This window comes from Erythrolamprus reginae, chromosome 3 (assembly GCF_031021105.1).
Source record: "Erythrolamprus reginae isolate rEryReg1 chromosome 3, rEryReg1.hap1, whole genome shotgun sequence".
Classification (NCBI taxonomy): domain Eukaryota; kingdom Metazoa; phylum Chordata; class Lepidosauria; order Squamata; family Dipsadidae; genus Erythrolamprus; species Erythrolamprus reginae.
Window position 1 is genome coordinate 49072792 of NC_091952.1, and position 27209 is coordinate 49100000.

General features: G+C 39.5%; 1 protein-coding gene across 4 annotated transcripts in view; it reads right to left on the minus strand.

Moving 5' to 3' along the window:
* KIF21B (kinesin family member 21B) overlaps positions 1–27209 on the minus strand; it is a 101148-nt gene that overhangs the window by 53667 nt on the left and 20272 nt on the right. For all 4 annotated transcript variants that reach the window (XR_011558536.1, XM_070745160.1, XM_070745158.1 and 1 more), the window contains exons 2-7: positions 13188–13410; positions 9697–9879; positions 7391–7540; positions 4546–4680; positions 3845–4012; positions 2068–2183 (exon numbers count right to left, since the gene is read on the minus strand). Coding sequence is in view for 3 of the 4 variants with exons in the window: in XM_070745160.1 (XP_070601261.1) it covers positions 2068–2183; positions 3845–4012; positions 4546–4680; positions 7391–7540; positions 9697–9879; positions 13188–13410 (975 nt within the window). In the remaining variant the exon portion in view is untranslated. The remainder of the gene's footprint in view (positions 1–2067; positions 2184–3844; positions 4013–4545; positions 4681–7390; positions 7541–9696; positions 9880–13187; positions 13411–27209) is intronic.

The following is a 27209-nucleotide window of genomic DNA, read 5'->3' on the forward strand; positions in this document are numbered from 1 at the left end:
CACAAGAACAAGGGGACTCAATCTGAAGTTAGTTGGGGGAAAGATCAAAAGCAACATGAGAAAATATTATTTTACTGAAAGAGTAGTAAATCCTTGGAACAAACTTCCAGCAGACGTGGTAGATAAATCCACAGTAACTGAATTTAAACATGCCTGGGATAAACATATATCCATCCTAAGATAAAATACAGAAAATAGTATAAGGGCAGACTAGATGGACCATGAGGTCTTTTTCTGCCGTCAAACTTCTATACAGTGATCCCTCGAGTTTCGCGATCTCGATCTTCGCGAAACGCTATATCACGATTTTTAAAAAAATATTAATTTAAAAAAAAACCACTTCCGGGTTTGGCTTCGGGAGTCAGCTGGGAAGCGGCACGGCTGTTTTAAAAGGTTGCAGCCGGCCTGGGGGGCTTCCCAGCACCCCCCCGAACCCCCAACCTGGGTCTTCCCGGCCGCCCACGCAAAGGGGAAACCCCGGCTCCTCGCTGATGCCCGCCGCTCGCCCGCCCGCCAGCAAGAGGGGGAAGACCCAGGGAAGGTTCCTTCAGCTGCCCAGCAGCTGATCTGCTCGGTAGCGCAGCAGCAGCGAGGAGCCGAATCGGGGTTTCCCCTTTGCGTGGACGGCGGGGAACGCAAACTCCACCATCTACGCATGCGCGGCCATAGAAAAAAGGGCGCGCATGCGCAGATGGTGTTTTTACTTCCGCAACCCTACATCGCGAAAAATCGATTATCGCGAGGGGTCTTGGAACGGAACCCTCACGATAATAGAGGGATCACTGTATTTCTATGTTTCTAAAACATAGTTCTTCTGGATTATCAGTGGATTATTAAACTATCTGTTGAACTATTTGTTCAATTATTAAACTATCTGTTCAATAATGAATAGGAAGCAGGGGACTTCAGATCCAAAATGCACAAGTAGTCTGACCTACGACCACAATTAAGCTCAAAATTTCTGTTGCTAAGTGAGACAGTTGTAAAGTGAGTTTTACCCCATTTTATGACATTTCGTGCCACAGTTGTTAAGCCAGGGGTGGGTTCCTATTTACCTTGCTGCCAGTTCGCTTTCTCCCATACCGTGTGGGCATATGTGCAGTTGCAAAAAATCCAGAAAAAAACCCCAAACCCCAAAAACAAGATGGCGATCAAATGCACAGCGCCAGAAACTTGGCTTCTGCACATGCTCAGAAGAAATTTTAAAATAAAAAATAAAATAAAATAAAGAGATGGTGGTGCCCATGGACTGGCTCGGTGATGTCATCATGACATCACCAGCGAGTCATTACCAGATCGTACTAACTGGTCCTAACCGGAGGAACCCACCCCAGGAAACTTCATTTGCCATAAATGTGAATCAGTTACCAAACATTTGAATTTTGATTACTTGACCATGGGGATGTTGCAATGGTTATAAGTATGAAAACTGTCATAAGTCAGTTTTTCCAGTGCCATATTAGCTTTGAACAGTCACTAAACAAGCTGTTGAGAGTCAAGGAGACTAAAAAAAATTGTCATAAAAAGATACTATTGCCAAAATTTGTATGAAAACTATCTTAGGCATATTATATAACTATCTACACTATAAAAACTAATAATGACATCTGAAGAAAATAAGCTAGTGATGTGTTTAAAAATTCATGCTTTCAAACACCTCTGGTGGCCTTGTCCTGACTTCTGATTAAGCACATCTGTGGCCCAATGGTGGGATTAATTTTTTTTACTACTAGTTCTGTGAGTGTGGCTTGGTGGATGTGGTATGGCTTGGTGGGCGTGGCCAAGGAAGGTTACTGCAAAATCCCCATTTCCTCCCGATCAGCTGGGACTCGGTAGGCAGAAAACAGATCTGTGCAGGGCCAGCCAGAGGTGGTATTTACCGGTTCTCTGAAGTATTAAAAATTTCCACTACTGGTTCTCCAAAACTGGTCAGAACCTGCTGAATCCCACCTCTGCTATGGCCACACATGAGCAGTCGTTTTATCTGAAATTCTCAACGCCAGCAACCCCATATCAATGATTACGTAGACTTCTGGTCGAGGTCCATTAATGTTTCTTTTCATTTACCTATTTCCACCAAGTGAATCTTGGAGAAGCCGGGTCAGTTTTGAATCTCGGTAGGGCACATGCAATGCTCTCTTGCTCTGATCTCCAAGGGCACTGATGACGTTTCCTAATGCTAGCTGTCAGAGAAATAGAAAAGTCAATAATTAAATTAGCTTCTTTTCCCATTGCCTTTATTTTGGAACGGTTACTCCATAAATTCTCAGATAACTCTCAGAGCTCCAAACTATTTTCCTCCTTCCATTTCTTGCTTATTAGATTATAACACACATTGGCTGGGAAGTGGATTCTCCTCCTTTAAAGGAAGATCAGACTGATGAAATAACATAATGTTTCCATTACAGAAATTTGTTTTTTTTTAAAGTCAGTTGGACTAGAAAACCACTTTCATTCAACTACATAAAATCACCTTCTTTATTTATGAAACACACATCAATTCAAAGATTCTCTCATTAAAAATTTCTAATCCTCACAATTATGGGGAAAATGTATTTGGTAAAAATCATGGCTCAGAAAAACTGGCCAAATATTTATATTTTATATATGACTTCCAGTGGTCTTCCAGTATTCTTCTTCATTGATTTTTTTATCTCCAGAAGGATTCTGAACATCACTGCTTTGGCTACCGATCTTTATGTACCATTTCCCTTTCGTTATTGAATTATTTCACTGTTTAACTTACAAGGTCTGAAATGATCATGATCAGATAATACTGCTTCATGCTATATATATATATACTACACAAAATTGCAACAAGTGTATTGTATGATGCATGTTCCAAAAAGTCAATGCCACATTCATATTTTATATTTTCAAATGTACCCCTGCAGCTGTGTTAAGATTTGACATGAAAAAGAAATTCATGATGCAGCCCTTTAGCTAAATATCAAAGCTGCTGATTGATAACATAAATTAGTCAAACTTTCACATTTTTGTAAAGACCAAATTATGCTTTTGCAGCTATTCCACTAAATGGAAGTCTGCTCTCCAGAAGCAATACATAATACATTTCATAGACAACCCCCTTTTATGAAAACTGCATGCCATTAACAGCTCAATTCTTAATCAATATATCCAAACTCATTTTTGTGGAGACCTTAAACTATTGAGGGCATTTCCACATGAAAACTTTACGCCTGCATGGTCGAGCTCCAAAGTCTTGTTTGAGCAGCACAGGCTCTTCTAGAGGGCAAAAGGAGTTACTACAATATTAGCTTTGTGCCATAGACTTGGACAACCTCATCATATCTCCCAGCTCTTTTGGCACTTCCTTCCATATAGCCAATAACTCAAAATGATTCCTCAGTATATCAGGGATTAAGAAAATAGGCCCCTTTACTTTTTGATCTCCTTCCTGGTTGTTTTTGTTTGTTTTTGTTTTCAGAATGAAGTAAGACTAAGGGGCAAGGTGCTGGCTGAATATGCTTGTGCTAATTTTTCACCCACTATGCATTCCAATGCACTAGTGAGCATTTCTGAACATTTCTTTATGTTTTGAGATGACTGCAAAGAGGGCTCTTTTCAAAATGACTGTTAGAGTCTATGGAGCAAAGCTTGTGGATGTGCAAGAGAGTGCCCTGAATTACAAGACACTGGACTGAATATTAAGGGGCCTATCTTCCTCATTACCTGTTTATTATTTTTATATCCCACTATTCTATCCAAGCAAAAAGGCTCAAGGCAGCAAACACAACTCACCAATACAGAATCTAATAAAATAAAACCTAATTAAACTACAACCAAAAATACCATATTCAGTCTGAAAAGCAATCCACCATACCAAACCACAATTGATAGAGATGCCTTCTTTAGCCCTCTCGCCTGTGGCCCCAGTTCGTTTCAACCTCTCTGAGCCAGCCAGATCGACAAAGTGGAATTTGGCTGTTCGGGTCTCATATTCACTGGTAGGCTGAGATCCATCCAGGAGACTATTTGTGTCTCCATTCACCTGTAGTAAGAACAAGTCCCAGTATTAGATTACATGATATAATTTGCTATCACCTGTACCATGTAAAATATCAACTATGGTTATATTGTCATAAAAGCAAAAAAATACAATCACAAAATTAACTTGCTGCTGGCACGAGAAGCCATGCTTCCTCGCCCGAATTGGTTTGAATGATTAGTATGTATGCAATTGAATTGTCTTCAGTTTTAATTACGATTTTAGAAATTAGTTTTTTCCCTTGACTTCTTTTTATTGCTGCTGTTATTTGTAATTTTTGGAAGCCGCCCTGAGTCCTTTGGGATTAGGCGGCACAGAAGTCAAATAAAATTAAATAAACAAACAAACAAACAAACAAACAAACAAATAATGAGATTGATTCAAGCTCCCAAGTTCTCATTCACTACATCCACTCGAAGTTCTCATGGTGTCTCTAATTCCTACACATCTCTGCCACCAAAAATTCCACCCTTTCTATTTGATGGCAGAGGGGCAAGAGACATGACCCCTTCTGATCCCCTTCCTTATGGCCTTACCAAGTGTACAGGAGAGCAGACACGCATTTGGCAAAGGTAGATTGTGAAGATAGCGTGGGAGCGGGAACTTTGGACGTTCATCTGGGTGCTGGCTGTGGTTCGGGAGAGAGCTCCCTGTTTCAGGCACTGGATCAGCTGCAGTGAGAGAAAGAATATAGTTTCAGACCAGGTGCAAGACACACACACACACACACACACACACACACACACGTAAAAGAAAAATACTAACTCATTAAATATGGCAAAAATCTTTCCCAACATGCCACAAGACAGTAATAATACAAGCTGAACTAGATGCTATATGCAGTTAAAACAGGTTTCTTAACCACGTTCAAGTGGTTAAGAAGAGAGTGGTTTTAATCTTTTGCTGTTTTGCTGTTTTTTTAAATCTCAAAAGCATTTCCCCAATCCAAACATAATTTAGTTTGCACTTCCTTCTGAATAGAAGGATTATGCATTTTTTTTACAGGAAAATGAGTTTGTTAATTTCCTAAATGGCATGGAAACATTCAATACAATAACGTAGCAATACAAATCTGGTGAAACAATGTTAATGAAGATGCTTGACTTGAAAGATATCTTGAAAAAGTTGTCTTCTTATAATATGTAATCTTGACAGGGGGATTCACATGATTTATGCACATATTTCAAATGCTTATTTCTCTTTTAAATGTTGAAATGAGTGGAATGGTGCAATACAATTTAAAATTAGGACAAATTATTTTTAATAAATATATATATAGTAATTAACAAATGTGTTAATTACAAATCTTATTGTATAAAATTAGTCTTATTTAATCAAAATTCTTAAGACAGAAATCTGAATTGCAAATAATAATAAACCATACAATGAAGCCTGATATGTTTAGAGGATGGGTTTCTAAATGTGGGGAAAGGATGAAGGAAAAAAAGAGAGTTCTTCTCAAATAGGAGGTATCTTTCTTGATACTTAGAAGCCCTAAGATTCATTTTATTTCTAATGAAATAAAGTTCCAAATATTAGGACAATATACTTTGAAAATTTGGATTGAATTAAGAAAATTGTACATAGAAATTTAAAATCTTAGGATTATAGCAAAATAAATTGATTTCTCATTGTATGAAAATATTAAATGTTAAATTGAATGGTAATGGCTAAATTTAAAAATATATAAAGCAGAAGAACATTTATATCACCTTGGTAAAAGCAGAGTTTAAATTGCTATTCCCTTGATAATGGAAAAAAATGTTGAAAAATTGAGATTCAAAGCATATATATTTATGCATGTAATTGAGCTGATTTAAAATTGCTGATTTCTATTATTCAGTGTTAAATATGTTTATTTATTATTTTCAATGATTAAATAATGATGTTCTTTTGATTGGAAATATTAGGCCATGAAAAGGATCTAAAACAAATCCAACACTCCTTGCAATTCAGTATGCTGAAAAAGATCTTACACTGGGAGAACTATCATTATTTGAATGAAAGAGGGAACGATATGTATATATACATTCAGTGCCAGTTTTTCTCATCCTGATGCTTTTCAGGTATGTTGAATTTCTTCAGACAACGAGGGAACGGAAATCCAGTAAAGCAACAGTGCATCAGGTTGGCAAAGCTACAGTTAAGCATGGCAGCTGTTCAATGTCTTTTAGAAGAACAACACTAAAGAATAGAAATTTGGCTTTGTTAATATGGTTTTGGCTAGGGAAAGAATATTTGGCATGGTTTGATTCATTTTATGCTTAATAAGCGTTTTGTGAGTTTTGAAGAGGCTTTGAATAATCATATGGATTTCTGTCTTAATACTGAGAAACCAATTCTTTGTTTGTTTTATATTTAACACAAAAATATATAGATGATTCTTCACATAAATTCCCAGGATAGGAATGTGTGTTAAAGTAATGAAATAAAAATAAAACAATTTCCCAGCTGCTGCTCTGTCTGTAAAAGGAAAGATTTATGGGGACTCTATCTTTTAACTACATATGGGGAATAATCAGAGGGACAAAGTGTAAACAGACCCTTTCCAATCCTACCCTCTTCAATCTCTATTGTAGCTTCCAAGGCTTGTTATCTGTTAAAAGTAAGAAATATTTCCAACCAATCAAAACATACACAGTATCAGCTAGAGTCTAATTGTTAGAACATAATAAGAGTAACAATTTGAGCTGCAAAAGGTAAAAATGGAAATGTGATGATGATGATGATGCTTCACATTATGAAAAGCAAAATAAAGAGAATTTTTTCATAGTTGAAAAATGGGTTAAGTTATGGACACCAGCCAATTAGAATCTGGATAGAATGTTGGAATGTTAACAGCTCTAATGAACTCAGAATGCAACCAAGTTAAAGTCTGAAACACAGTTGAAGAAATCTAATCCTAAAACCCCACACATACATAAAACCAGTTACTGCAGTTCAATTAAAGCTTGTTGTAAAGGTAGGAAAGTGGAATTTGCTATCTCAGTCTTTAGATATATTTTATAGGTAAAACTGAGTAAATAATAACACTTTCTCTGACTTAGAAGACAAGCTTGATTGGATGGATGAGAAATTATTAAGACAATACCAGGATTGTAGACTAGATGGGAAAGTTGAAAAACATATGGGAAGAAAGATTTGCCATTAACTTTCTTCCCATATGTTTTTTAAAGTCAACCATATAGAAAATATTTGTATAACATCTGTCCAACTTTACTCGAGTTCACTTTCATCTATTTTATCTGCTAGGTAAAGTGAAGAGAATATAACCTCTTTTAGGGTCTGTGAACATGGAATATGAAACTGATAACTGTTCCAGGTTCAGTAAGATGAAGCATAGGAGAAAGAGTTTACGAGCAAAAAAATTATATCTCTTACCTCATCCTGCGAGCTAATGAGACGTGATGTAACACCTGTGGTATAAATACCACCACTGGCATCTTCATGGATTTTGATGTTTGATTTTCGGTGGCGGTTTTCAGGCTCTCTTGTGCTATCAAAAAGATCCAGGATCTCCTCATTATATAGCTGAACGATGAAACAGAAAAACAAGTTACTAGTGAACGTATGGTTTTGATTTTTAAACTGCTCCACAACAAACAAAAATAGGGTAAACTTTTATATATACATATGTTCGAAGATCAAAACATAGTGCTTTATTTTGGTAGAAAGTGATGCTGACCAGAGTGTCAAAAAGCCTATAAAAATTAGCAAGGTTAAAATTCTGTAATTATTACAGATAGTGTGAAATTATTTATCTCCTTTGGTTTTAAGTTTTGGTGCTCTTTGTAAGAAGACAATTTCGTCGTCTGACGGGACCCAGGGGAAGAGCCTTCTCTCTGGCGGCCCCGGCCCTCTGGAATCAACTCCCCCCCCCAGAGATTAGAACTGCCCCCACCCTCCTTGTCTTTTGTAAGCTACTCAAAACCCATCTATGTCGCCAGGCATGGGGTAAATGAGTTGCCCCTAGGTTATGCTAAGGCTACAGTAGAATTGTGTGTGGTCTCTCTGAGTTGTATGGTTATAATAATGGGGTTTAAAGTGTTTTTAATATATTGGATTTGTGACATTGTATTTTGTTGTGAGCCGCTCCAAGTCCTCAGAGAGGGGCGGCATACAAATCTAATAAATAATAGTAATAAAATAATAATTTCATTATTGGGGGTAAACCTAAAGGAGAAGTTATAGAAGTTAAAATATAGAGAGGTACAGCACTAAATGAAATACATCCTTTCCAGGGGTGGGTTCTGACTTAACTTGCTGCTGGTTTGCTTCCTCACTGCTAAAACCCAGCTTCTGTGCATGTGCAGAAGGAAGAAAACAGCTTCTGCATGTGCATAGAAGCAAAAAACAAGATGGCAGAACCTATGGCGCCACTGAGAGAGCCAGTTTGGCGGCATGTCCAGCTGGCCATCGCTGCCGGTTCGGTGAGCGGGGGGAAATTCCTGCCACCGGTTCTATAGAATGATAAATATAAGGCCCCTTTCAAGATTGAGTTCTGCTGGCTTCCTGAAAACCATATACAGCGTTCCCTCGATTTTTGCGGGTTCGAACTTCACGAAAAGTCTATACCACGTTTTTTCCAAAATATTAATTAAAAAATACTTCACTGTTTCCCCCCCTATATCACGGTTTTTCCCACCCAATGACATCATATGTCATCGCTAAACTTTCGTCCGTCTTTAATAAAAAAAATTTTTTTAATAAACTTTAATAAATAAACATGGTGAGTAATAATCTAAATGGTTGCTAAGGGAATGGGAAATTGTAATTTAGGGGTTTAAAGTGTTAAGGGAAGGCTTGTGATACTGTCCATAGCCAAAAATGGTGTATTTACTTCTGCATCTCTACTTCGCGGAAATTCGACTTTCGCTGGTGGTCTCAGAACACATCCCCCGCGAAAGTCGAGGGAACACTGTAGTTTTATTAGCAATAATACAGAAATAGTTTACTACAGGATTTCTTTTTAACTTCTCAGTTTTGCTTGCAGACAACATGTTCCCTGGAAGTATCCTACCCAGGTATCTACCATGTTAATATTTGACTAGGCCTGTGATGGTGAAGCTATGTCACGTGTACCACAGGTGGTGCGCAGAGCCATATCTGAGGATACGTGAGGTGTTGCCCTATATCAGCTCCAGCACGCATGTGCACTGATTTTCAGCCTTCTGGAAGGAGGGGGAAGCCGTTTTTGCCCTCCCCAGGCTTAAGGAAAGCCTCCTGAAGCCCTGGGAAGGCAAAATACAGCTCAATTGGCTTACCGAATGTTCAGAAACAAACTTCCAGTAGGCCCCTTGGCTCGTTTTTCACCATCCACAGGCTCCAGAAGCTTCAGTGAGGTCTGTGTGCCACCGCTAGGGGAATAGGGGGGGGGGGATTTGGGCATGCATGCATGGAGGGAGGACATTGCATTACGGGTGTGGGCATGAGCATCCTTTTGGCACCCGAGGGGAAGAAGAGGTTTCACCATCACTTGGCTAGGCTGATTAGTTAAAAACTGCTGCCACCTGTTGAGACTATACAGAAACACTCAACACTTTAACTTGTATCTGAACTGAAATAAAATAATATTTATCTTCAAACACTAAAATAGAGAAATGCCACTCCACCTCCCCGTCCCAGTTGCCTTATCAGTGAGTTTCTAAACACTCTTTATCTCAAGACTGGCTCTCTTCAACACTTACCTCCAAAAACTGTGCACTGACTTTGAATTCTGGGATGGGGGCGCCCTGGTCTTGTGCAGCTTGCTTATGTGCTTGAATGCCATTGAAGAGATGGGCAATGGCCCGTGGAATTATGCCCTGCTCCTCTTCAGCACTGTTCATTTCAAAACCAGTACCCATGGTATAAGTCTTTCCTGCACCAGTCTAAAAGATAGTAGAAGTATTTCATGGAACTGTATCAGGACAAAATAGGGAAGAAAGCACCAGTGGCGACATTCAAAGTTTTTTCCTACTGGTTATGGGGGCGCGGCTTGGTGGGCGTGGCTTGTGACTAGGTGAGCATTTTAAAAACCTTTTAATAGCATTTTTAAACTACAGGTTCTTGGTTCCGACCGTGATCGTCAGAACCTTTTTTTTTTTCATTTTAAGTCTTCGGAGAGGGGCGGCATACAAATCTAATAAATTATTATTATTATTATTATTATTATTATTATTATTATTATTATTAAAGCATTTTTAAACTACCTATTCATCGGAACTGGTAGTAAAAAATGCTTTTAAAAGGAAAAAAAAAATTCTGATGATTGTGCAGCACAGCTAATCATCAGAACCGTAAAAGAAAACTTTTTAAAGCATTTTTTTACTACCTATTCACTGGAACCGGTAATAAAATGTACTTTAAAAAGTAAAAAAAAAAGTTACGATTATCGTATGGCAGAGCTGATTGGCACAAATGATCACTAGGAACTTTTTTTTTTTTTACTTAAAAAAAAATATTACTGGTTCAGGGAACTGGTAGCATTTCACCTCTGAAAAGAACATACCTTTAATCTGTATACCATTCAAGCAAACACAGAATATGACTATCCAATTTACTCCTTGCCTTATTTTTTTAAACTCCAGTTCAAGCTACATCCTTTTGCATATTTGTCATAGTTTTTTCATTAGCTAAAGTGAGTCCACATTATACCACATCTCTTGTGTAACATAAAAACATAACATTGCCCCGGAGAGAAGGGAAATACGAATTTCTAAAATGAAAAGCCATTTAATGTCGCAAGCTAATATGCAGGCTTGTCAACTGCTGCCATTTTTATCAACATTAATTTACCATGTATTATTCTGGCACCTAATTAATTCATTTCAAATTCTCTTCGCATCGTTTCCCAGGGGCTGGTGAGAATTAGTGCGAACTCATGGCTTGCAATGTGAGAAAATTAATTTCAAACCCTCATATGATCATTAGGTTGCTGTTAGATGCTATTACTGCACTCAGCCTGATTTGGCGTATAAAGTTCTATGAAAACTGAAGCATTGATCCTAAAGAAGTACAAGTCCCTTGGAAAAAAATATGATTAAAAACAAGACTCAGCCAATAGAATATCCGCAACAGGATATGAAATTAGTATTAGAAACAACGAGAAATGAAGAAAGAATACAAATAGATAAAAAACAGAATGTTACTCCCTAATGTATGCTTCATTCTAATCATTAAAAAAAATGAGCTAAGCAAATGTTATTATATACCCAGAAAGATATGGATGCACTATGATGTTGTTTGGATGAACGTCAATGTACATCTGTGTGCTAACTGTATATTAATAGATGGATGGTGCCACCAAAATACTCCTTTGATCAAAAATATATTCTTTTATTGGCTTGAGGACTGAATATATATCTGAAGACATCTTGTCAATATAGAGCTAAACATCTCATCCTTAAATCTATTCGCCCCGTGAAATTTGACTGTTCTTCATTCTACAGAGCTAACTGCTAGTCCACTGCAGCATGTTTTTTGTAAGTTTTGCTCATGGAAAGATATATTTGCTTTCCACTCTGCCGCATACCTCCCAGAGACCAATAAGAGCACACAGAGTTGGCCTCCTCCGGGTCCCATCGACTAGGCAATGCAGGTTGGCGGGCTGCAGGGTAGGGCCTTCTCTGTTGCCACCCCGGCTCTATGGAATCATCTCCCCCCCCCCATTGTCTGTACTGCTCCCATCCTACTGGCCTTCCGCAAGGCCATGAAGATCTGGTTTTACCAACAGGTCTTGGAGCCATGAATTATCAACTATCATGGCCAAATGTGTATGAATCGTATGCATGTAGGTTGTCTGGATAGTTTTAGTTTTAATTAGGGTTTTATAGTTTTAGATTGCACATTTGACTTCTTTTTACTGTTTTGTATTTTATATTGTTGTAAGATGCCCTGAGTCCTTCGGGGTTGGGCAGCATAAAAGTCAAATTAAATATATAAATAAATTTACGCTGTATTTTTCCCTAATTCCAAAGCCCATTTTTTATAATTATTTCCAGTGCCCTGAAGAATTTCTCCATATAATTATTCGTACAGCAGCATTTAGTTCCACTATTTATACCTATCAATGCATAGCTTTAATGATCTTTAAAATTTTCATTTTTTAAAGCTGCCCCTACAAAATAAACTGTCTCAGTCCTTCCTTATTTTACTTTGGGCAAGTCCACTTCATACTTAAGAGTTACTGCTTATACACCTTATACACCTTCCCCCAGAAGAAATGCTAACCAGGAAGACAAAAGGACCCACATTGCATGTCTTCGGCGCAGAGAAAGACATGAATATAATTAAATACTAAATTTCAAATAAAGGTACAGTACCTCTCCCTCTAGTGGAGAAATCTAAGATTTAAGGAGTTGCTGTGCTCATTTCTGATGGGTTATTTATTTATTTGTTTGTTTGTTTGTTTGTTTATTTTATTTATTTATTTTGTCCAATACACAATAATACACAATGAAGGTTATAAAGGATATAGTAGAGAAGAAATACGAGATATAGGAGAGACCATAGGACAGGGGACGGAAGGCACTCTAGTGCGCTTATGTACGCCCCTTACTGACCTCTCAGGAATCTGGAGAGGTCAAACATGGATAGTCTAAGGGTAAATGTTGGGGGTTAGGAGATGATACTATGGAGTCCGGTAATGAGTTCCACCCTTCAACAACCCGATTACTAAAGTCATTTTTTTTTACAGTCAAGTTTGGAGCAGTTAATGTTAAGCTTGAATCTGTTGTGTGCTCTTGCGTTGTTGTGGTTGAAGCTGAAGTAGTCTTTGACAGGCAGGACATTGCAACTTATGATCTTGTGGGCAATACTTAGATCATGTTTAAGGCGTCGTAGTTCTAAGCTTTCAAGACCCAGGATTGTAAGTCTAGTTTCGTAGGTTATTCTGTTTCTAGTGGAGGAATGGAGGAATGAAGGGCTCTTCTTGTGAATTATCTTTGAACATTTTCAAGGGTGTTAATGTCTGAGATGCGATATGGGTTCCAAACAGATGAGCTGTATTTGAGGATAGGTCTGGATGGATTTATTATTTTTAAACTGAACTTAATTGGACAAGTCCTCAAACAGGGAATGATTTCTCATAAAATACAGTACTCTACATATAGCAGGAAGCAAGTTCACTTTAACCAAGCCGATTCCATTTGGATAAGCTCATAACAGAAACTGTAAGGAGAGTGAAAAAAGCACACACCTGGCCATATGCCAACACAGTTGCATTGTAGCCTTCAAAGCAGCCCTCAATCAGCTTGCTTACACAAGTTGTATAGATCTGTTCCTGCCAAGTCTCCAGGTCAAAGACAAAGTCATAGGTAAATGCTTTGTCCTTTCCCAGGAGTACTTGGGGTTCCCCAGGTGTCACTGATGTGCAGATGTGGCATCCTTCAATCTTTTCCTTTGGCATCTGAGGACGAATCCTGCAAAAAAAAGGGGGGCAGGGGTGGGGAGAGCATCTATTTTAAAGAATTATAAGAGTTAAGTACTGGAGAATATGAAGAGATAATATGTCAGACAGCTTTTCTAGGGCACAAACAGTACAACCACAAGGAACTTCATGAAGTTGCAGATCTGTATGTTTAAATAAATATGACAGTTGTCATATTATTTGTATATAATAGAATTGTGAACTTGGAAAAAATTAAAACCAACATCACTGCAGTGCTACAGGTACTTATAGATGCATGGTAGCATTAGATTCCATGGACTGGAAGTATGTAGATTTACCTGCAAGTGACAGATTAAATATAATCGGACCGATATGAGAAGGGATGAGGTACTGTTTATAGAAAGTCCAAGAAATACATTTTTGTCTTTCTATTATTAGGTTGTACCCAAGAAGCAATGTGCCATTGCATTTAACTAAGTGTGAAAAAGCAGAATAAGTTATTTCTGCATCAAGATGCCTTGAGGAAAAGAAGGCAAAGGTGCAATTAAGACAAATTACCCATTAGTGGAATTAGGCAGATAATGTAAATGATATACCAGAAAATCCACAACGCATTTTGATAGCCATGCAGGTGAGGGCAAACCTCCCTCCAGCAGAAAAGGCTTTTTTAGACCCTACTAGCTGTTCTGCCGGGCTCTATGGTATGAGTCACCTGAAAATTCAAGGGTAAAAATTTCAGACACACACACACTTGAAAGTTCAAAAACAAAGTTCTTTATCACAAAATTCAAAAGAAACTAAGCACTCTTTTTGTATTGCAAAGACCACTCCTCCCAAAACAACCTTGTAGGCTGTACAATCCCCTTAATCAGTCCTTAAGTACTTAGCTAGCAGCTGTGAAGAAACGTCACAGCCCTCCTTCTTCCACGAAGTGAGACACACACACTTTGCTCTGCTTTGGTTTCAAAGTCGTGAAAAATCAACGAACAAAGTCCGGAAACAGCAAGGCACGGTCCTGAAGAAACAACGATCAGATAATCTTCCACAACGGCCGAGCCAGCACGCCGCTATTTATATCAGCAGCTCTAATTGCTGGAAACCCACCCAAACACAGGTGGCCTCTCTTATTTTCTGTAATATTTCTTCAATTGGTCTCTTCTATGCATAATTCTGTGCCTGCGTGGGTCTAACACTTCGTCATCCAAATCGACCAAAGATAATGGAGATTGGCTTCCTGGGCTGTGTGCCAAGCCCCCCTCTTCAAAGTCACCCCCACCTTCTTCTTTGTCTGAGGAAACTGCACTACCTGACTCTGTCGGCAATAAAACAGGCCTATGACATGTTGATGTTTCCCCTGCATCCACCTCCACATTCCTTGGTGCAGGAGCTGGGCCAGAGCCAACCACAACACTAGCCAACACTCCTTGACCTACATAAGATTCTCCTTGATCCATAGTTCCTTCTGTAGGATCAAACAGAGTAGGGCAATCCTATTGTGGTGACATAATTTACCATAAAACCTGTATCCATGCCACAAAGGGCTTTAAAGTGATAATCAATACCTTGAATTAGACCTGGAAGCAACCACAACTAGGGAAGCTCACACAATGTTACACAAGAACAACGACATCCAAGGGGCAGTTAGAACTGTCTACACCATACAATTCTCTGAGGTTTGATATTAGAAATAAAGCATTTGAAACTCAAATGCGCTTCTGCCATAGATTTCAACACTGATATTGGGATTCAGAAGACAGACCATAAAAACAGGCCAGAAATTATACAAATATTTTCTACATGGTTGACTTTAAATAACAATGACTCCTTGTAGTCTGTTGCTTTTTATTTTTTCTACTGCCTAATCTCCAAGCAATGGATCACTACTTAAAAGCCCCTGATGTTTTCAATTCATTTCCTCTGTTTAGATTATTATTATTTTTCTTTATATTTTTTATATTTATTTTATTTTTATTTATTTTATTCAATTTTTATGCCGCCCTTCTCCTTAGACTCAGGGCAGCTTACAACATGTTAGCAATAGCACTTTTTTAACAGAGCAAGGCTATTGCCCCCACAATCCGGGTCCTCATTTTTTTTTATAATTTTACCAGTGAACGAAAAACATTAGTGTCGTACTGGGAAAAATTAGATTTTGTTTTTTTTATCAACAGAGTCTGTCTTTACAGTAAGCACCTGCAACAAAAGCATGACATCTTTTTGCAATTAGATATACTTGCCTGTATTTATTTGTCTTTTTCAAGGTCAGGCTCATACAGAATTAAAGCCAACCAAGCTGATACTTTAAATTTGTTTTGCATCTGGAAGTGGTGCAGTAAGAGCAAGTATAATAACATACCAGTACGTATAAATATGCACATTTGGAGTACTAAAAAATATCCCCTGCAAAATCCCCCCCCCCCCCCAAAAAAACCCTTTAGTTTTGGTGAGTTGGCATCCTGTTTGCAAAAATTATTCAGAATTCTAAACAGGAGAAATATCATATGTTTGGGTTTGCTCCTAAATTCATAACTACTGTTTCATGGACACTACAAGGTTAAGACAAGACAAAAGCAAAATAAATAAATGGTGGGGAAAACCCCCCCTCCAATTGCTATTCTGTCAACCTGGGAAAAAGCTATAACCCTTTCAACTCTCCATGTAATTTAATAGTCCCAAGTCAGAACAGAGTTTGTACTCAATGTGATGCTCATTTTTGTCCCTTTTTGTCAGGGAGATACTTTCAGAGACCATATTGTTAAAGTGGATTTCTCCTGGAAGATCAGAGAAGGTGAAGATAATAGCACATGTAAAACCATTTACAGGGTTATTCAAAAAGAAGGAACCTATTTAATGGCATTGCTTCAGTTCCCAAGCATCATGAAATGAGTCAGTGACCATTTGAAAGAGGAGTTATCTAAGTTGTGAAGGCCACATTGAATACTTATGCGGCAGGAAATAAAAGTTGATTGTGAGTAGAATACTTGTGACATGGCTGGAGGTTTGTATTACGTTTTCTTAATAAAATATTGCATCATGAAATCGTTTCATTCTTTTTGAATAACCCTGTGTTTTATAACTTTTGTAAAATGCTCTTCTTTTACTTAGGATTCCAGTAAACCCTGATAGGTTTACCTATATTTTTTTCTTTAGTAGATCAGTATCTAGCAAGAAAACGAACCCAGTAAGGTTCTGCATGGCCTATTCACCCCATGTGGTCAACATACATTATTCCTGCTTCTCTTTTGAGTGAGTTTGTTTGGTTTGTTTATTTGACTGTTATGCCGCCCTTCTTCAAGGACTCGGGGCGGCTTACAACATGTAATAAAACAATGTATAACATTTTAGATCCAATTAATTAAATATAAAATCTAAAAACCCCAAGCCATGAAAAGCAGCCATTCTTTTTTAGTTGTACTTGTAGCTCCGAGCCCTATTTTATCTCAGTAAGAGGGACATTTTTATTTTAACTATTATACGATGTGCAATTATTGCAAATGTGCCATTCAGCTCACAAAAGATGGGCAGAACCACTACTCAAAAATTGGGAGGCTTCTCCATTCTGTGCCAACAGGATGGAAGAGCAGGAGTTCCCATGACAACCAAGTCCCTGCGAGGAGGAGGAGGAGGAGGAGGAGGAGGAGGAGGAGGAGGAGGAGGAGGAGGAGGAGGAGGAAAAAAAATGCAACCCTAAAAGAGAGCACACTGACAACACTATACAAAACACCACTCAGGCATTTTCTCCAGTGGTCTTGACATATACAATGGCCTAGCTGTTCAGCTCTATCAGCAAAAGCCAACATTTATAGAGAGGGGAACCAACTGGGCTGGCATCCAATGCACAAATGGCCCCTGGTCTTAAAGGGAAAGCTTTAGACCAGAGGCCAAAAAAAGGAGCTTTCTCTTTTCTCACTCCCAATAGTTTCTCATTCACGAAGATCCCCACAGAAGGGACTTCATCCTAGGATTTTCCAGTCAACTTTGCCTTTGCTCTAAACTTGCTTGCAAAAAGGAGGATGTATTCTAAAATTATTCCTGAATAAACAGAAACTAAATTAAAAGCTTTTTTTCCAAAGAGCTGGAATAGTATCTCAATCGGAAACAAAGGCAGTCTAAAAGAAAAGGCGGAAGGGTTTTTCTTAAGAGCATTACGGTACTTTCTTTTTCAAAGGCCTAATTCCTTCCCTTCCCTTGCCAATCTGATTGTAAGGTCTCCACACTTTGGCCAGGACAGACAGATAGACAGGATGGAGACAAAAAGGCTAATGCATGACCTGTACTGCGCTACTGTTTTATTCTGCTATTGAATCCCAGTATTCAAAAGACTTCATTTAAGACTCTTACTTGAGTGAGGTCATACAATCAGGAGAAAGAAAACTAATCGGTTACATGCATGTTATGATGAACTCCAGTCAATGACTAGCACAAGATTAAATAAATCCAAACAACGGGGGAAAGGCCTGAGCCTTCTATGTTTCATCAGCAAATGCTTTCTTCTTGCCATGCAGCTAGAATACCATATTTTCAGGAAAACATTAGTGCTGCCCCCATATGGTCTGTATTAATCCATGTTTGATCGGAGGGGAAAAAAGAGTAAATGAGAGGATTTGGACCTTGTGGCATTTTTGCTAAGTTCATACACGATAAATACAGCATAAAAATAGGGGTATAGCTTGAGAGTCCCTGTGCTTCCCTTTTTCTCTCACTGCAAAATATACTTTTCAACGGCAGACAACACTGTTTGAAAATGAAAATAGATTATAAAATCTTCTCTATTTTTCCATCTTACTTTAATTACTTTATGAGTTTCTTTACCATCTCAGTTTTAATCACCTAGGTCCCAAATGTCTTAGCGGCTAACAATTCCTACTTCCAATCATTAAGTTTAACCCTGGTATTCCCCTTGGGTCTAAAAGGACCCAAAATGAAGTTTGAGACCCTGTAAAAAAAATTTCCCTGAATATCTGAAACTTGAAATTCCATGACTTTTTCTCATTTAAGGGGTTCTTTCTAAGGGTGGTGGATTTTTTGGGCGTGTGTGTGTGTGTATAGTTTTTGCTGCGCAAAAAAAGTTACCAATGTTACCCTCCAGGTCCTTTTAGACCCGGAGTATAAAAAGGTTGGTTCTAGCTACTGGAATGGTCTTTTTCAATCCTTTTTTCACTAGTATACTAATTTGAACATTTCTGAACACAATGAAATGAAATTTGAAGTGAAAAAAATAATGCTTATTTGTTTATTTTGCTCATCAAACCCCAACCCCCGTTTTTATGAAATTTTGTTCATTTTCATATAGATTTAGGTTGCACATGCTCTTGTTTGCATTAAGCCTGTTTCTCCGCAGCCAGACACCAACATTAGACACTAAGGCAGAACTTTTATGTTCATAATTTTATGACACTAAGATAAAACTTTGACTGTGTCTCTTAATTTTCCCAAGATGCAGATAAACAATCAAGGATCATAAGCATACCAATGATAGCTCATTCTGTGTTTACAGAGGACTTCTCCTAGTGGTTTTAGATAACTATTAAAGACTAAAAGGGAGAAGGTGGAGCCCTGTGATACTCGACATCAGTGTGTCTAAGGACACAATTTTTTTCCTCCAACAAACTTAATTACTCACTCCTGCAAAATCAAGCCATGACACGAACAAACAGTTGGCAATACAGAACATGACAGGCTGCAACAGTGAGTGACATTTCTAATATAAAACTGAACTCATTTAAACCAACTGACCAAAGAGAGCCCTAAAATCATCATACTGCAACATATATGCAGAAAATCTTCTCCACTTATTGCTATTGTCTTACCAATTGGTAAGTGGAAAGGAGGAGGTTAATGTACAGTATTGCAGGGAATGTTTTTGAAAGTCAAACAAAAGACAGCCGATGTCTATCAACTGCTATACTACCAAATTTTCACTTAATTTTCAGACTATTTGCATCAGCTAAACTAAAAAGTGAAAGACAAAAATTTGCATTAATATAATGCTTTTAATTAACATAGGTTTCAAAAGATGAAGCCATCATTCTGGACAAGAGCTTTAGATATTAACGGGTTACTAAAAGCCTTCTGTAGTACACCAGAGCTCTCACTTTTATCAACAGCATCACTCATGTTAAAAAATCACATGAACATCATGCTTCAGGCATTATTTCAAATTCTGATGGTAGCACAGTTCCTTTCAAATCCCAAGGGTATGAACTCTCCATGTTTAAATTTCATTTTGCAATGAATTTTCTTTTTTTTAAAAAAAGCTATTCTGTGATGTTATCTTGGTTTCAGATTTTACATGGAGTGTTCACGTTAAATGGAAAGTGAAGAAGGACAATGATGAGCAAAAATAAATCAAGATTTGCAATAAATTGGTAATGACTTGCTTCGAATTGTTAAATGGCTCTCCTTACTATTTTAACATACACTACTGAAATTAAGAAAGCTTTCAATAATCAAAAGGATTTAAATACACGTGGTTCTTGATTTGCAACCACAATTGAGCCCCAAAATTCTGTTACGGGAGATATTTGTAAAGTGAGTTTTGTCCCACTTTATGACCTTTCTTGCCATAGTTGTTAAGTGAATCACTGCAGCTGATAAGCTAGTAACATGGTTGTTAAGTGAATTTGGCTTCCCATTAATTTTGCTTGTCAAAAAGTTACAAAATGTGATCACATGACCTTGGGACACAGCAACGGACATAAGTATGATCCAGTTGCCAAGTATCTGAATTTTGATCACATGATCATGGGGATGCTGCAAAGGTTGTGTGAAAAATGATTATAAGTCATTTTTCAATGTCATGTTAATTTTGAGCAGTCATGACATGAACTGTTGTAAGTCAAGGATTACGTGTACGAGAGCTGAATAGCAGTTACATGCATTTTGATTCCAAATTATTGAACTGTGAGAGTATTTTTTTCACCAGATGGAATTTGTATTTTCATCTTTAAAAAAAACTATTTGCCCTTCCCAAAATAGGGGATATTCGGAGTTAGTTCATTCAATTTCTGAAGTCTCAGGTGTATATCGTATTTTTTGGAGTATAAGACACACCGCAGTATAAGACGCAGCATAGTTTTGGGGAAGGAAAATAGGGGGAAAATCTACCTACCAGGTATTCAACTGGCTAGTACCAAATATGCCTTAGTCCAGTGATGGCGAACCTATGGCATGAGTGCCACATGTGGCACATGGAGCCATATCTGCTGGCACGCGAGCCTTTGCCAATCTCAGCTCCAACGTACAAGTGTGTGCCAGCCAGCTGATTTTTTGGCTCACACAGAGGGTGTTTTTAGGTTCCAGAGAGCCTCCAGAGGGATGGGTGAGGGTGTTTTTACCCTTCCCTGGCTCCAGGGAAGCCTTTGGGGAGGGCAAAACACGACCCTACTGAGTCCACCAGAAGTTGGGTAATAGGCCGTTTCCCACCTCTAACACGCCTCTGGTGGGTGGGGGAAGCTGTTTTCACCCTCCCCAGGCATTGAATTATGGGGGTGGGCACTCACGCATGCACGATAGTGTGCACACACACTTTTTCGGCACCCGAGAGAAAAAAGGTTCGCCATCACTGCCTTAGTCTGTTCATCTTCAGCACATTATTTTATCCCCTGGTTAGGGCTGAAAAAAATCTTCTTCAAAGGGAGTAGGAATGAAAACAAGCCTGCAAAGACTTAGGGCTGGAAAAAAACACTTCAGAGGGAGTAGGAATAAAAAAAATGCTGCAAGCCGGGAGACCTCATTAGGGCTGGGGAGAAAAAGCTTCCAAAAAGAGAGAGAGAGAGAGAGCTACATTTGGAGTATAAGATGCATCCAAATTTTCAGCGTCTTTTAGGGAGGAAAAGGGTACATCTTATATTCTGAAAAACACAGTAAGTATTGAACAAGATATTTTAACCATGATTGAACAAACCTAGATGAAAAGTTTTGCATGGAGGGTGTGCCCAAACCTATCTTAGTCTTCCTTTATCAATACTAAAGTCTAAATACTGGGAGAAAGAAAGAATTAAAAGGACTAATTTCTTTAGGAAGGCTAATTATTGCAAATTCTCCAAGTTAGTCTCCTCAGATACTGAGATCTAAATCAGTGGCTATTTCCAAACTTTTGCTTAGATTGGATTATGGAGCAGAATTTTCTCTGCACTTTATGAGAGAATCAGCAATTCACTTTGGGAACCAGCCAATTTCTTTAAATAAATGTTCCAACATATTTCAACATATACAGATACCGAGGAAGAAACTGTTTAAGTACATGTCCAATGGACTATTACCATGAAATATAGATGAGGAACATATGACGAGGCTTGAGGGCCCCGTTTATCATGAGAAAATCTATTATCTTCCCAAAAACTGTCAGGACACATAAGAATACCAGCATAATCTGAACTGGCAAACTGAAAGCTGTAGCTTCTTTTTCATCTCTCGAGCAATAATCATAGCAGTTCATGCATTGTTCTACCAATGTAAATGGATCTGGCTGTATTACACATTTCCCAACCTAAGTACCTGCAGATTTAGATTCAATCAGGACTGAGCTTAATTTTTTGACATTGACAACATTCAGATATACAGCGATCCCTCGTTTTTTGTGGGGGATGTGTTCCAAGACCACCCCTGAAAAACGAATTTCCGTGAAGTAGAGGAAAGATAGTTTTTTATGTATTTAATAAGTAACAGACTCAAGCTCAACCCGGATAAGACGGAGTGGCTGTGGGTTCTGCCTCCCAAGGACAATCCCATCTGTCCGTCCATCACCCTGGGGGGGGAATTATTGACCCCCTCAGAGAGGGTCCGCAACTTGGGCGTCCTCCTCGATCCACAGCTCACATTAGAACAACATCTTTCAGCTGTGGCGAGGGGGGCGTTTGCCCAGGTTCGCCTGGTGCACCAGTTGCGGCCCTATCTGGACCGGGACTCATTACTCACAGTCACTCATGCCCTCATCACCTCGAGGTTCGACTACTGTAATGCTCTCTACATGGGGCTACCTTTGAAAAGTGTTCGGAAACTTCAGATCGTGCAAAATGCAGCTGCGAGAGCAGTCATGGGCTTACCCAGGTATGCCCATGTTTCACCATCACTCCGCAGTCTGCATTGGCTGCCGATCAGTTTCCGGTCACAATTCAAAGTGTTGGTTATGACCTTTAAAGCCCTTCATGGCACTGGACCAGAATATCTCCGAGACCGCCTTCTGCCGCACGAATCCCAGCGACCGATTCGGTCCCACAGAGTGGGCCTCCTCCGGGTCCCGTCAACTAAACAATGCCGGTTGGCGGGCCCCAGGGGGAGAGCCTTCTCTGTGGCGGCACCGGCCCTCTGGAACCAACTCCCCCCAGAGATCAGAACTGCCCCTACTCTTCCTGCCTTCCGTAAACTCCTCAAAACCCACCTTTGCCGTCAGGCATGGGGAAACTAAACATCTCCCCCTGGGCACGTTGAAGTTATATATGGTATGTCTGTATGTGTGTATGTTAGTACAGGGGATTTTCTTAAACTTATAATATTTTAATTAATTGGATTGTATTGGATTGTTTTTCACTTGTTGTGAGCCGCCCCGAGTCTTCGGAGAGGGGCGGCATACAAATCCAAATAATAAATAAATAAATAAATAAATTTGGACTTTAAAAACCCACCCTTTGCATTAAACAGTCATTCCATAATGTTTCTCAGCTGGAACTACATGTGATATCCTACCAGTTTTTTTAATAGAGCACAGCAGTACTGTAGAAGAATGTTATGAAATTTTAATGGATTAAATTTTTTTAATGGATTTAATGGATTTAAATCCCTTTGAAAACCCATGAAATAGCAAATCCGCTAAAGATGAACCGTGAAGTAGCGAGGGATTACTGTACTGTGGCAACCAAGGTTGGATTCCTATTACCCCCGCTACCAATGCGCTGTGCAGGCAGCTTTGGTTATCTTGCATGCGTGAGTGCGTGTGTCCCAGTGTGTTTTTGCTTCTGTGTATGCACAGGATGCAGAATCATGCGATGGGATGCGCGTATGTGATTTTGGTGATTTTTTTTCTTCTGCACATGCGCGGAAGCAAAAAAATTGCTGAAATCTCGCACATGCACACATCCCCTCACAAGATTTTGCTTCCTGCGCATGGACAGAAGCAAAATCATGCTGGGATGCACGTGTGCACCATCCTTTACTGTACCGGTAGCAATCCGCTACTGGTGGTAACTCGGTAAACTGTCATATCTTTTTATTTGGGATTAAATACTGATGTACTATTATGCTGGTATTGCTATCTCTATATAAATGACTTCTAGTTTCTTTTTCTCTGACTGTCTTTACCTAACCTGCCCTGAGGGTTGTTAAATTATATCAAGAAAGTTTGTTTTAATCTTCTGGTTTGTATTAAGATATCTGAATATGTACGATAATTGTTTTTATCCATCCATGTGACATAACTGTATAGAAACATATCTGCAAATGTCAGGAACAAGTATATTCCTATTCTTTTCACACCAAATGTGCATTCACCTTAAGGTAAACAAGAGCTCACCACGATCTTCTAAAAGTAATAGAACTTTTTCTTTCATATGACAGGGTCATCTACCACAAAGGGGGAAGAGTAATCATTCTAGAGACTAGTCGTATTATTAGGCAAGATGAGAGATATAGCCTCTCAAGATGTATGTAACCAGAGGTGGGTTCCTCCCGGTTTGGATTGGTTTGCCCAAACAGGTAATTGCTGGTGACATCACAGTGAAATCACGGAACCGATCCATGGGTGCTGTCATCTTTTTAATTATTATTTATTTTGGGGGGATATGTGCAGAAGCTGAGTTTCTGGCACTTCTTTGCCGCCACTCCCTGGACTCACGTAGATGAAGAAGCCTGCCGGCGCTCTTGGTAGTTTCTCCTGCAGCATTTTCCAGACTGGGAGGACTCAACGTGGCAACTCCTTACTATGCGCTTTCCCAGGGCCCTGAGAGTCGCTCTCCTGGAGCACCGCCGCTGCTGCTCTGGAACTTTCCTTCCACCACTGCTGCGGCTGGAGCTCCCATCAGGATCAAAAGCAGGCAAGGATGTCAGGGCCACCTGACCATGGGGGAGGGAGCTAGCAGCCTTTGTATTTGGCGGGGAGACACAGCTGATGTGCTGGGACTAAGAGGGGTGGCAGTGGGGCGTCCTAGAATTCTTGGGAAGTTTCCCTCCATGGGTCTGGGTGGTGGGGTGTTTGTATGAAAAAGAAGCTCTAGATCAGCGGTCCCCAAACTACGGCCCGCGGGCCACATGCGGCCCACTGAGGCCATTTATCTGGCCCACGGGTCTTTTCCAAGGCCGCACTGGAGAAGCAGTGAGAACGTCCCCCTCAATCTCATCTCACCCGAGGTAAAGTAAGGCTTGCCGAAAGCCGAGCTGGGCAAAACACACACACATCCACGCATACACCCGCCTCCTCCTCTTTGAGTTGCTAACTCCTGTTTTCTGAATGGGGATTGAATGGGAATCCGGGGTCAGAGGGTGGAGGCTTGTCGGGTGAGTCCTCCGCGGGGAGAGAAGAGGGAGGGTGAAAGAGGGAAAAGAGAGAGAGAGAAGTGGAGAGAAAGAAAGAAAAGGGAAAGAGAAGGGAAAAAGAGAGAGGGAAAGAGAAGTGGAGAGGAAGGAGGGAGGGAGGGAAGGAAGGAAGGGGGAGAAAGAGAAGGAGAGAGAAAGGGAGGGAGGAAGAGAGACAGAGAGAGCAACAGACAGAAAGAAAGCAAGAGAGAGAGAGAGAGAAAGAGAGTGAGTGAGAGAGAAAGAAATAAGGTATGTACAGTGTGCATAGGAATCTGTTCATAGGTTTTTTTATAGTCCGGCCCTCCAACAGTCCAAGGGACAGTGAACTGGCCCCCTGTGTAAAAAGTTTGGGGACCTCTGCTCTAGATGGTGGCAGGTGGCGGTCCGAAATGCAGGGCAGATATCCCAGGACAGCGTCACCTGCCACTGCCTGGAGTTCGCTTTTCGCACAGATACACACACACCGTCGCCCAAGGGCAAAAGTGGGAGGGCTGCGAGGCACTGGAGATTGCCAGCTAGCCAGTCATCTTACGGTGTGGTGGGTTGAAAAAGGAAGAAAATGAAGAAAGAAGCTTAGTTACGAGGAGAGGAGCTATTTGTAGATTCCCAGGAGGGGGAATTTTGGGGGTGGGGGGAGAGGATGTCAGAGCAGAAAAGGGGGCCAGCGTGCCTTCCATCCCCTGTCCTAGTGTTTCTTTTTTACTAGTATCATGTATGTGAATATTATTATATCTTTTTATACCACCAATATGTACATGACAAAACAAACAAACAAAATGGGATGAATCTTCTAGGGAAGAATTTCTGATTGAGAACAAAGATAAACGTTGCTCCAAATCATTTGGGCTGGAAAACACTTCCCGCAACCCACACATTTATCCACTTGTCCTTCTGCTTTTCCCGCTTGCTTCCCTGATTCCTGCACTACAAAAAAATCATTGAGAAATCAAAATGATTGGCCCTTTTGGCAGGAGGCTCTCCTAACAGGAAAGGAAGGGCGAGGAGAAATCAGCATGAAAAAACCACCCAGATTTGTAGCAGCGCTGCTGAATTTCAAAAGGGAACCCAACAGTTCTTCCCTGGGAGTGTTATTTGTGACTGTGCAAAGCAAAACTTTACTAACAAAACTTTATTTCTGGCTCTAATTAAATTCTTTGTGTCCTGGGACATCCACATTGTTGACACTTCAGGAGCTATACTATGCAAACAGGCAGTATGGGACAGTCCATTATGGATTATATTTCTCTACTGTTCTCAACATAAAATGTTTCTTTATGAAGAGCCAATTCATACTCAGAAGTAACATACATACTTATCTGGAGGTGGAGGGCACCTGTTGCTCCAATGCAGGCAATAAAATAACTTACATCAGATTTTCTTCAAACTTCCACTATTCATAACACATTTGGAGAATTGAAATAGGCTTGATAAAAATACCTTCACACCAGGTTTTTAAAATATTTTAATAATATTTAAATACAAGCTGTTTAACATCAACAGAAATTATCCTGCCTTCACAGCACTGTTGCCATGCTCAAGACTCCCAGATGACTGATTCTGGGTTAGAATTGCATGTAACCCCCTCTTTAGTATGCAACATCACAACCCTACCCTCCATGTCATTCAATATTCCAGAATATTTTGACAGGACTTGGTATACAATATTCCCTCAGAGCCCAACAATCAGATCAACTACGCAGAGAGAATTAGGCAATAAACAGTTCCATTTGTTTGCCCGGCAAAAACCCAAGGACTGCTTTTCTTTTCTACAGATCAGAAGAAAAGATACTTGAAAAAGAAAAGAAAATCTAATGTATGCATTTTGATATGTCAATAATCCTTAATACACTATATAATGCTCTCTTCCTGCTTCCGTATATCACTAGATGAACTTTCTTGGCTGATATAGCTAATTAATGCCAATGATATTTTTAGACAAACTAATCTTATTATATAACTACAGTCATAAGGTTACAAACTTAGATGACCAATTATCCTTATACTTAACTCTTGCATGTTATCCCAAAATACATATACAGTAGAACCTCGACATACGAGCTGCTCCACATGCGAGTATTCCGAGATACGAGCCGCAACGAGAGCGAAATTTCTGTTTGACACCCGAGCTCAAATTCAGGATACGAGCCGAACTTCCGCTCTAGTTGGCTTCCGGTTTTCTCGGCGCGAAAAAAAGTCTCATCTCGGTGGTGTCGGTGTTTAGAGCGAGTACTGTATAGACTTTTGTGCATGGCTCCCAAAAAAGTGTCCGGTAGTGCAAAGGCCGCTGAGAAGAAGAAGAAGATGATGATATCCATAGAA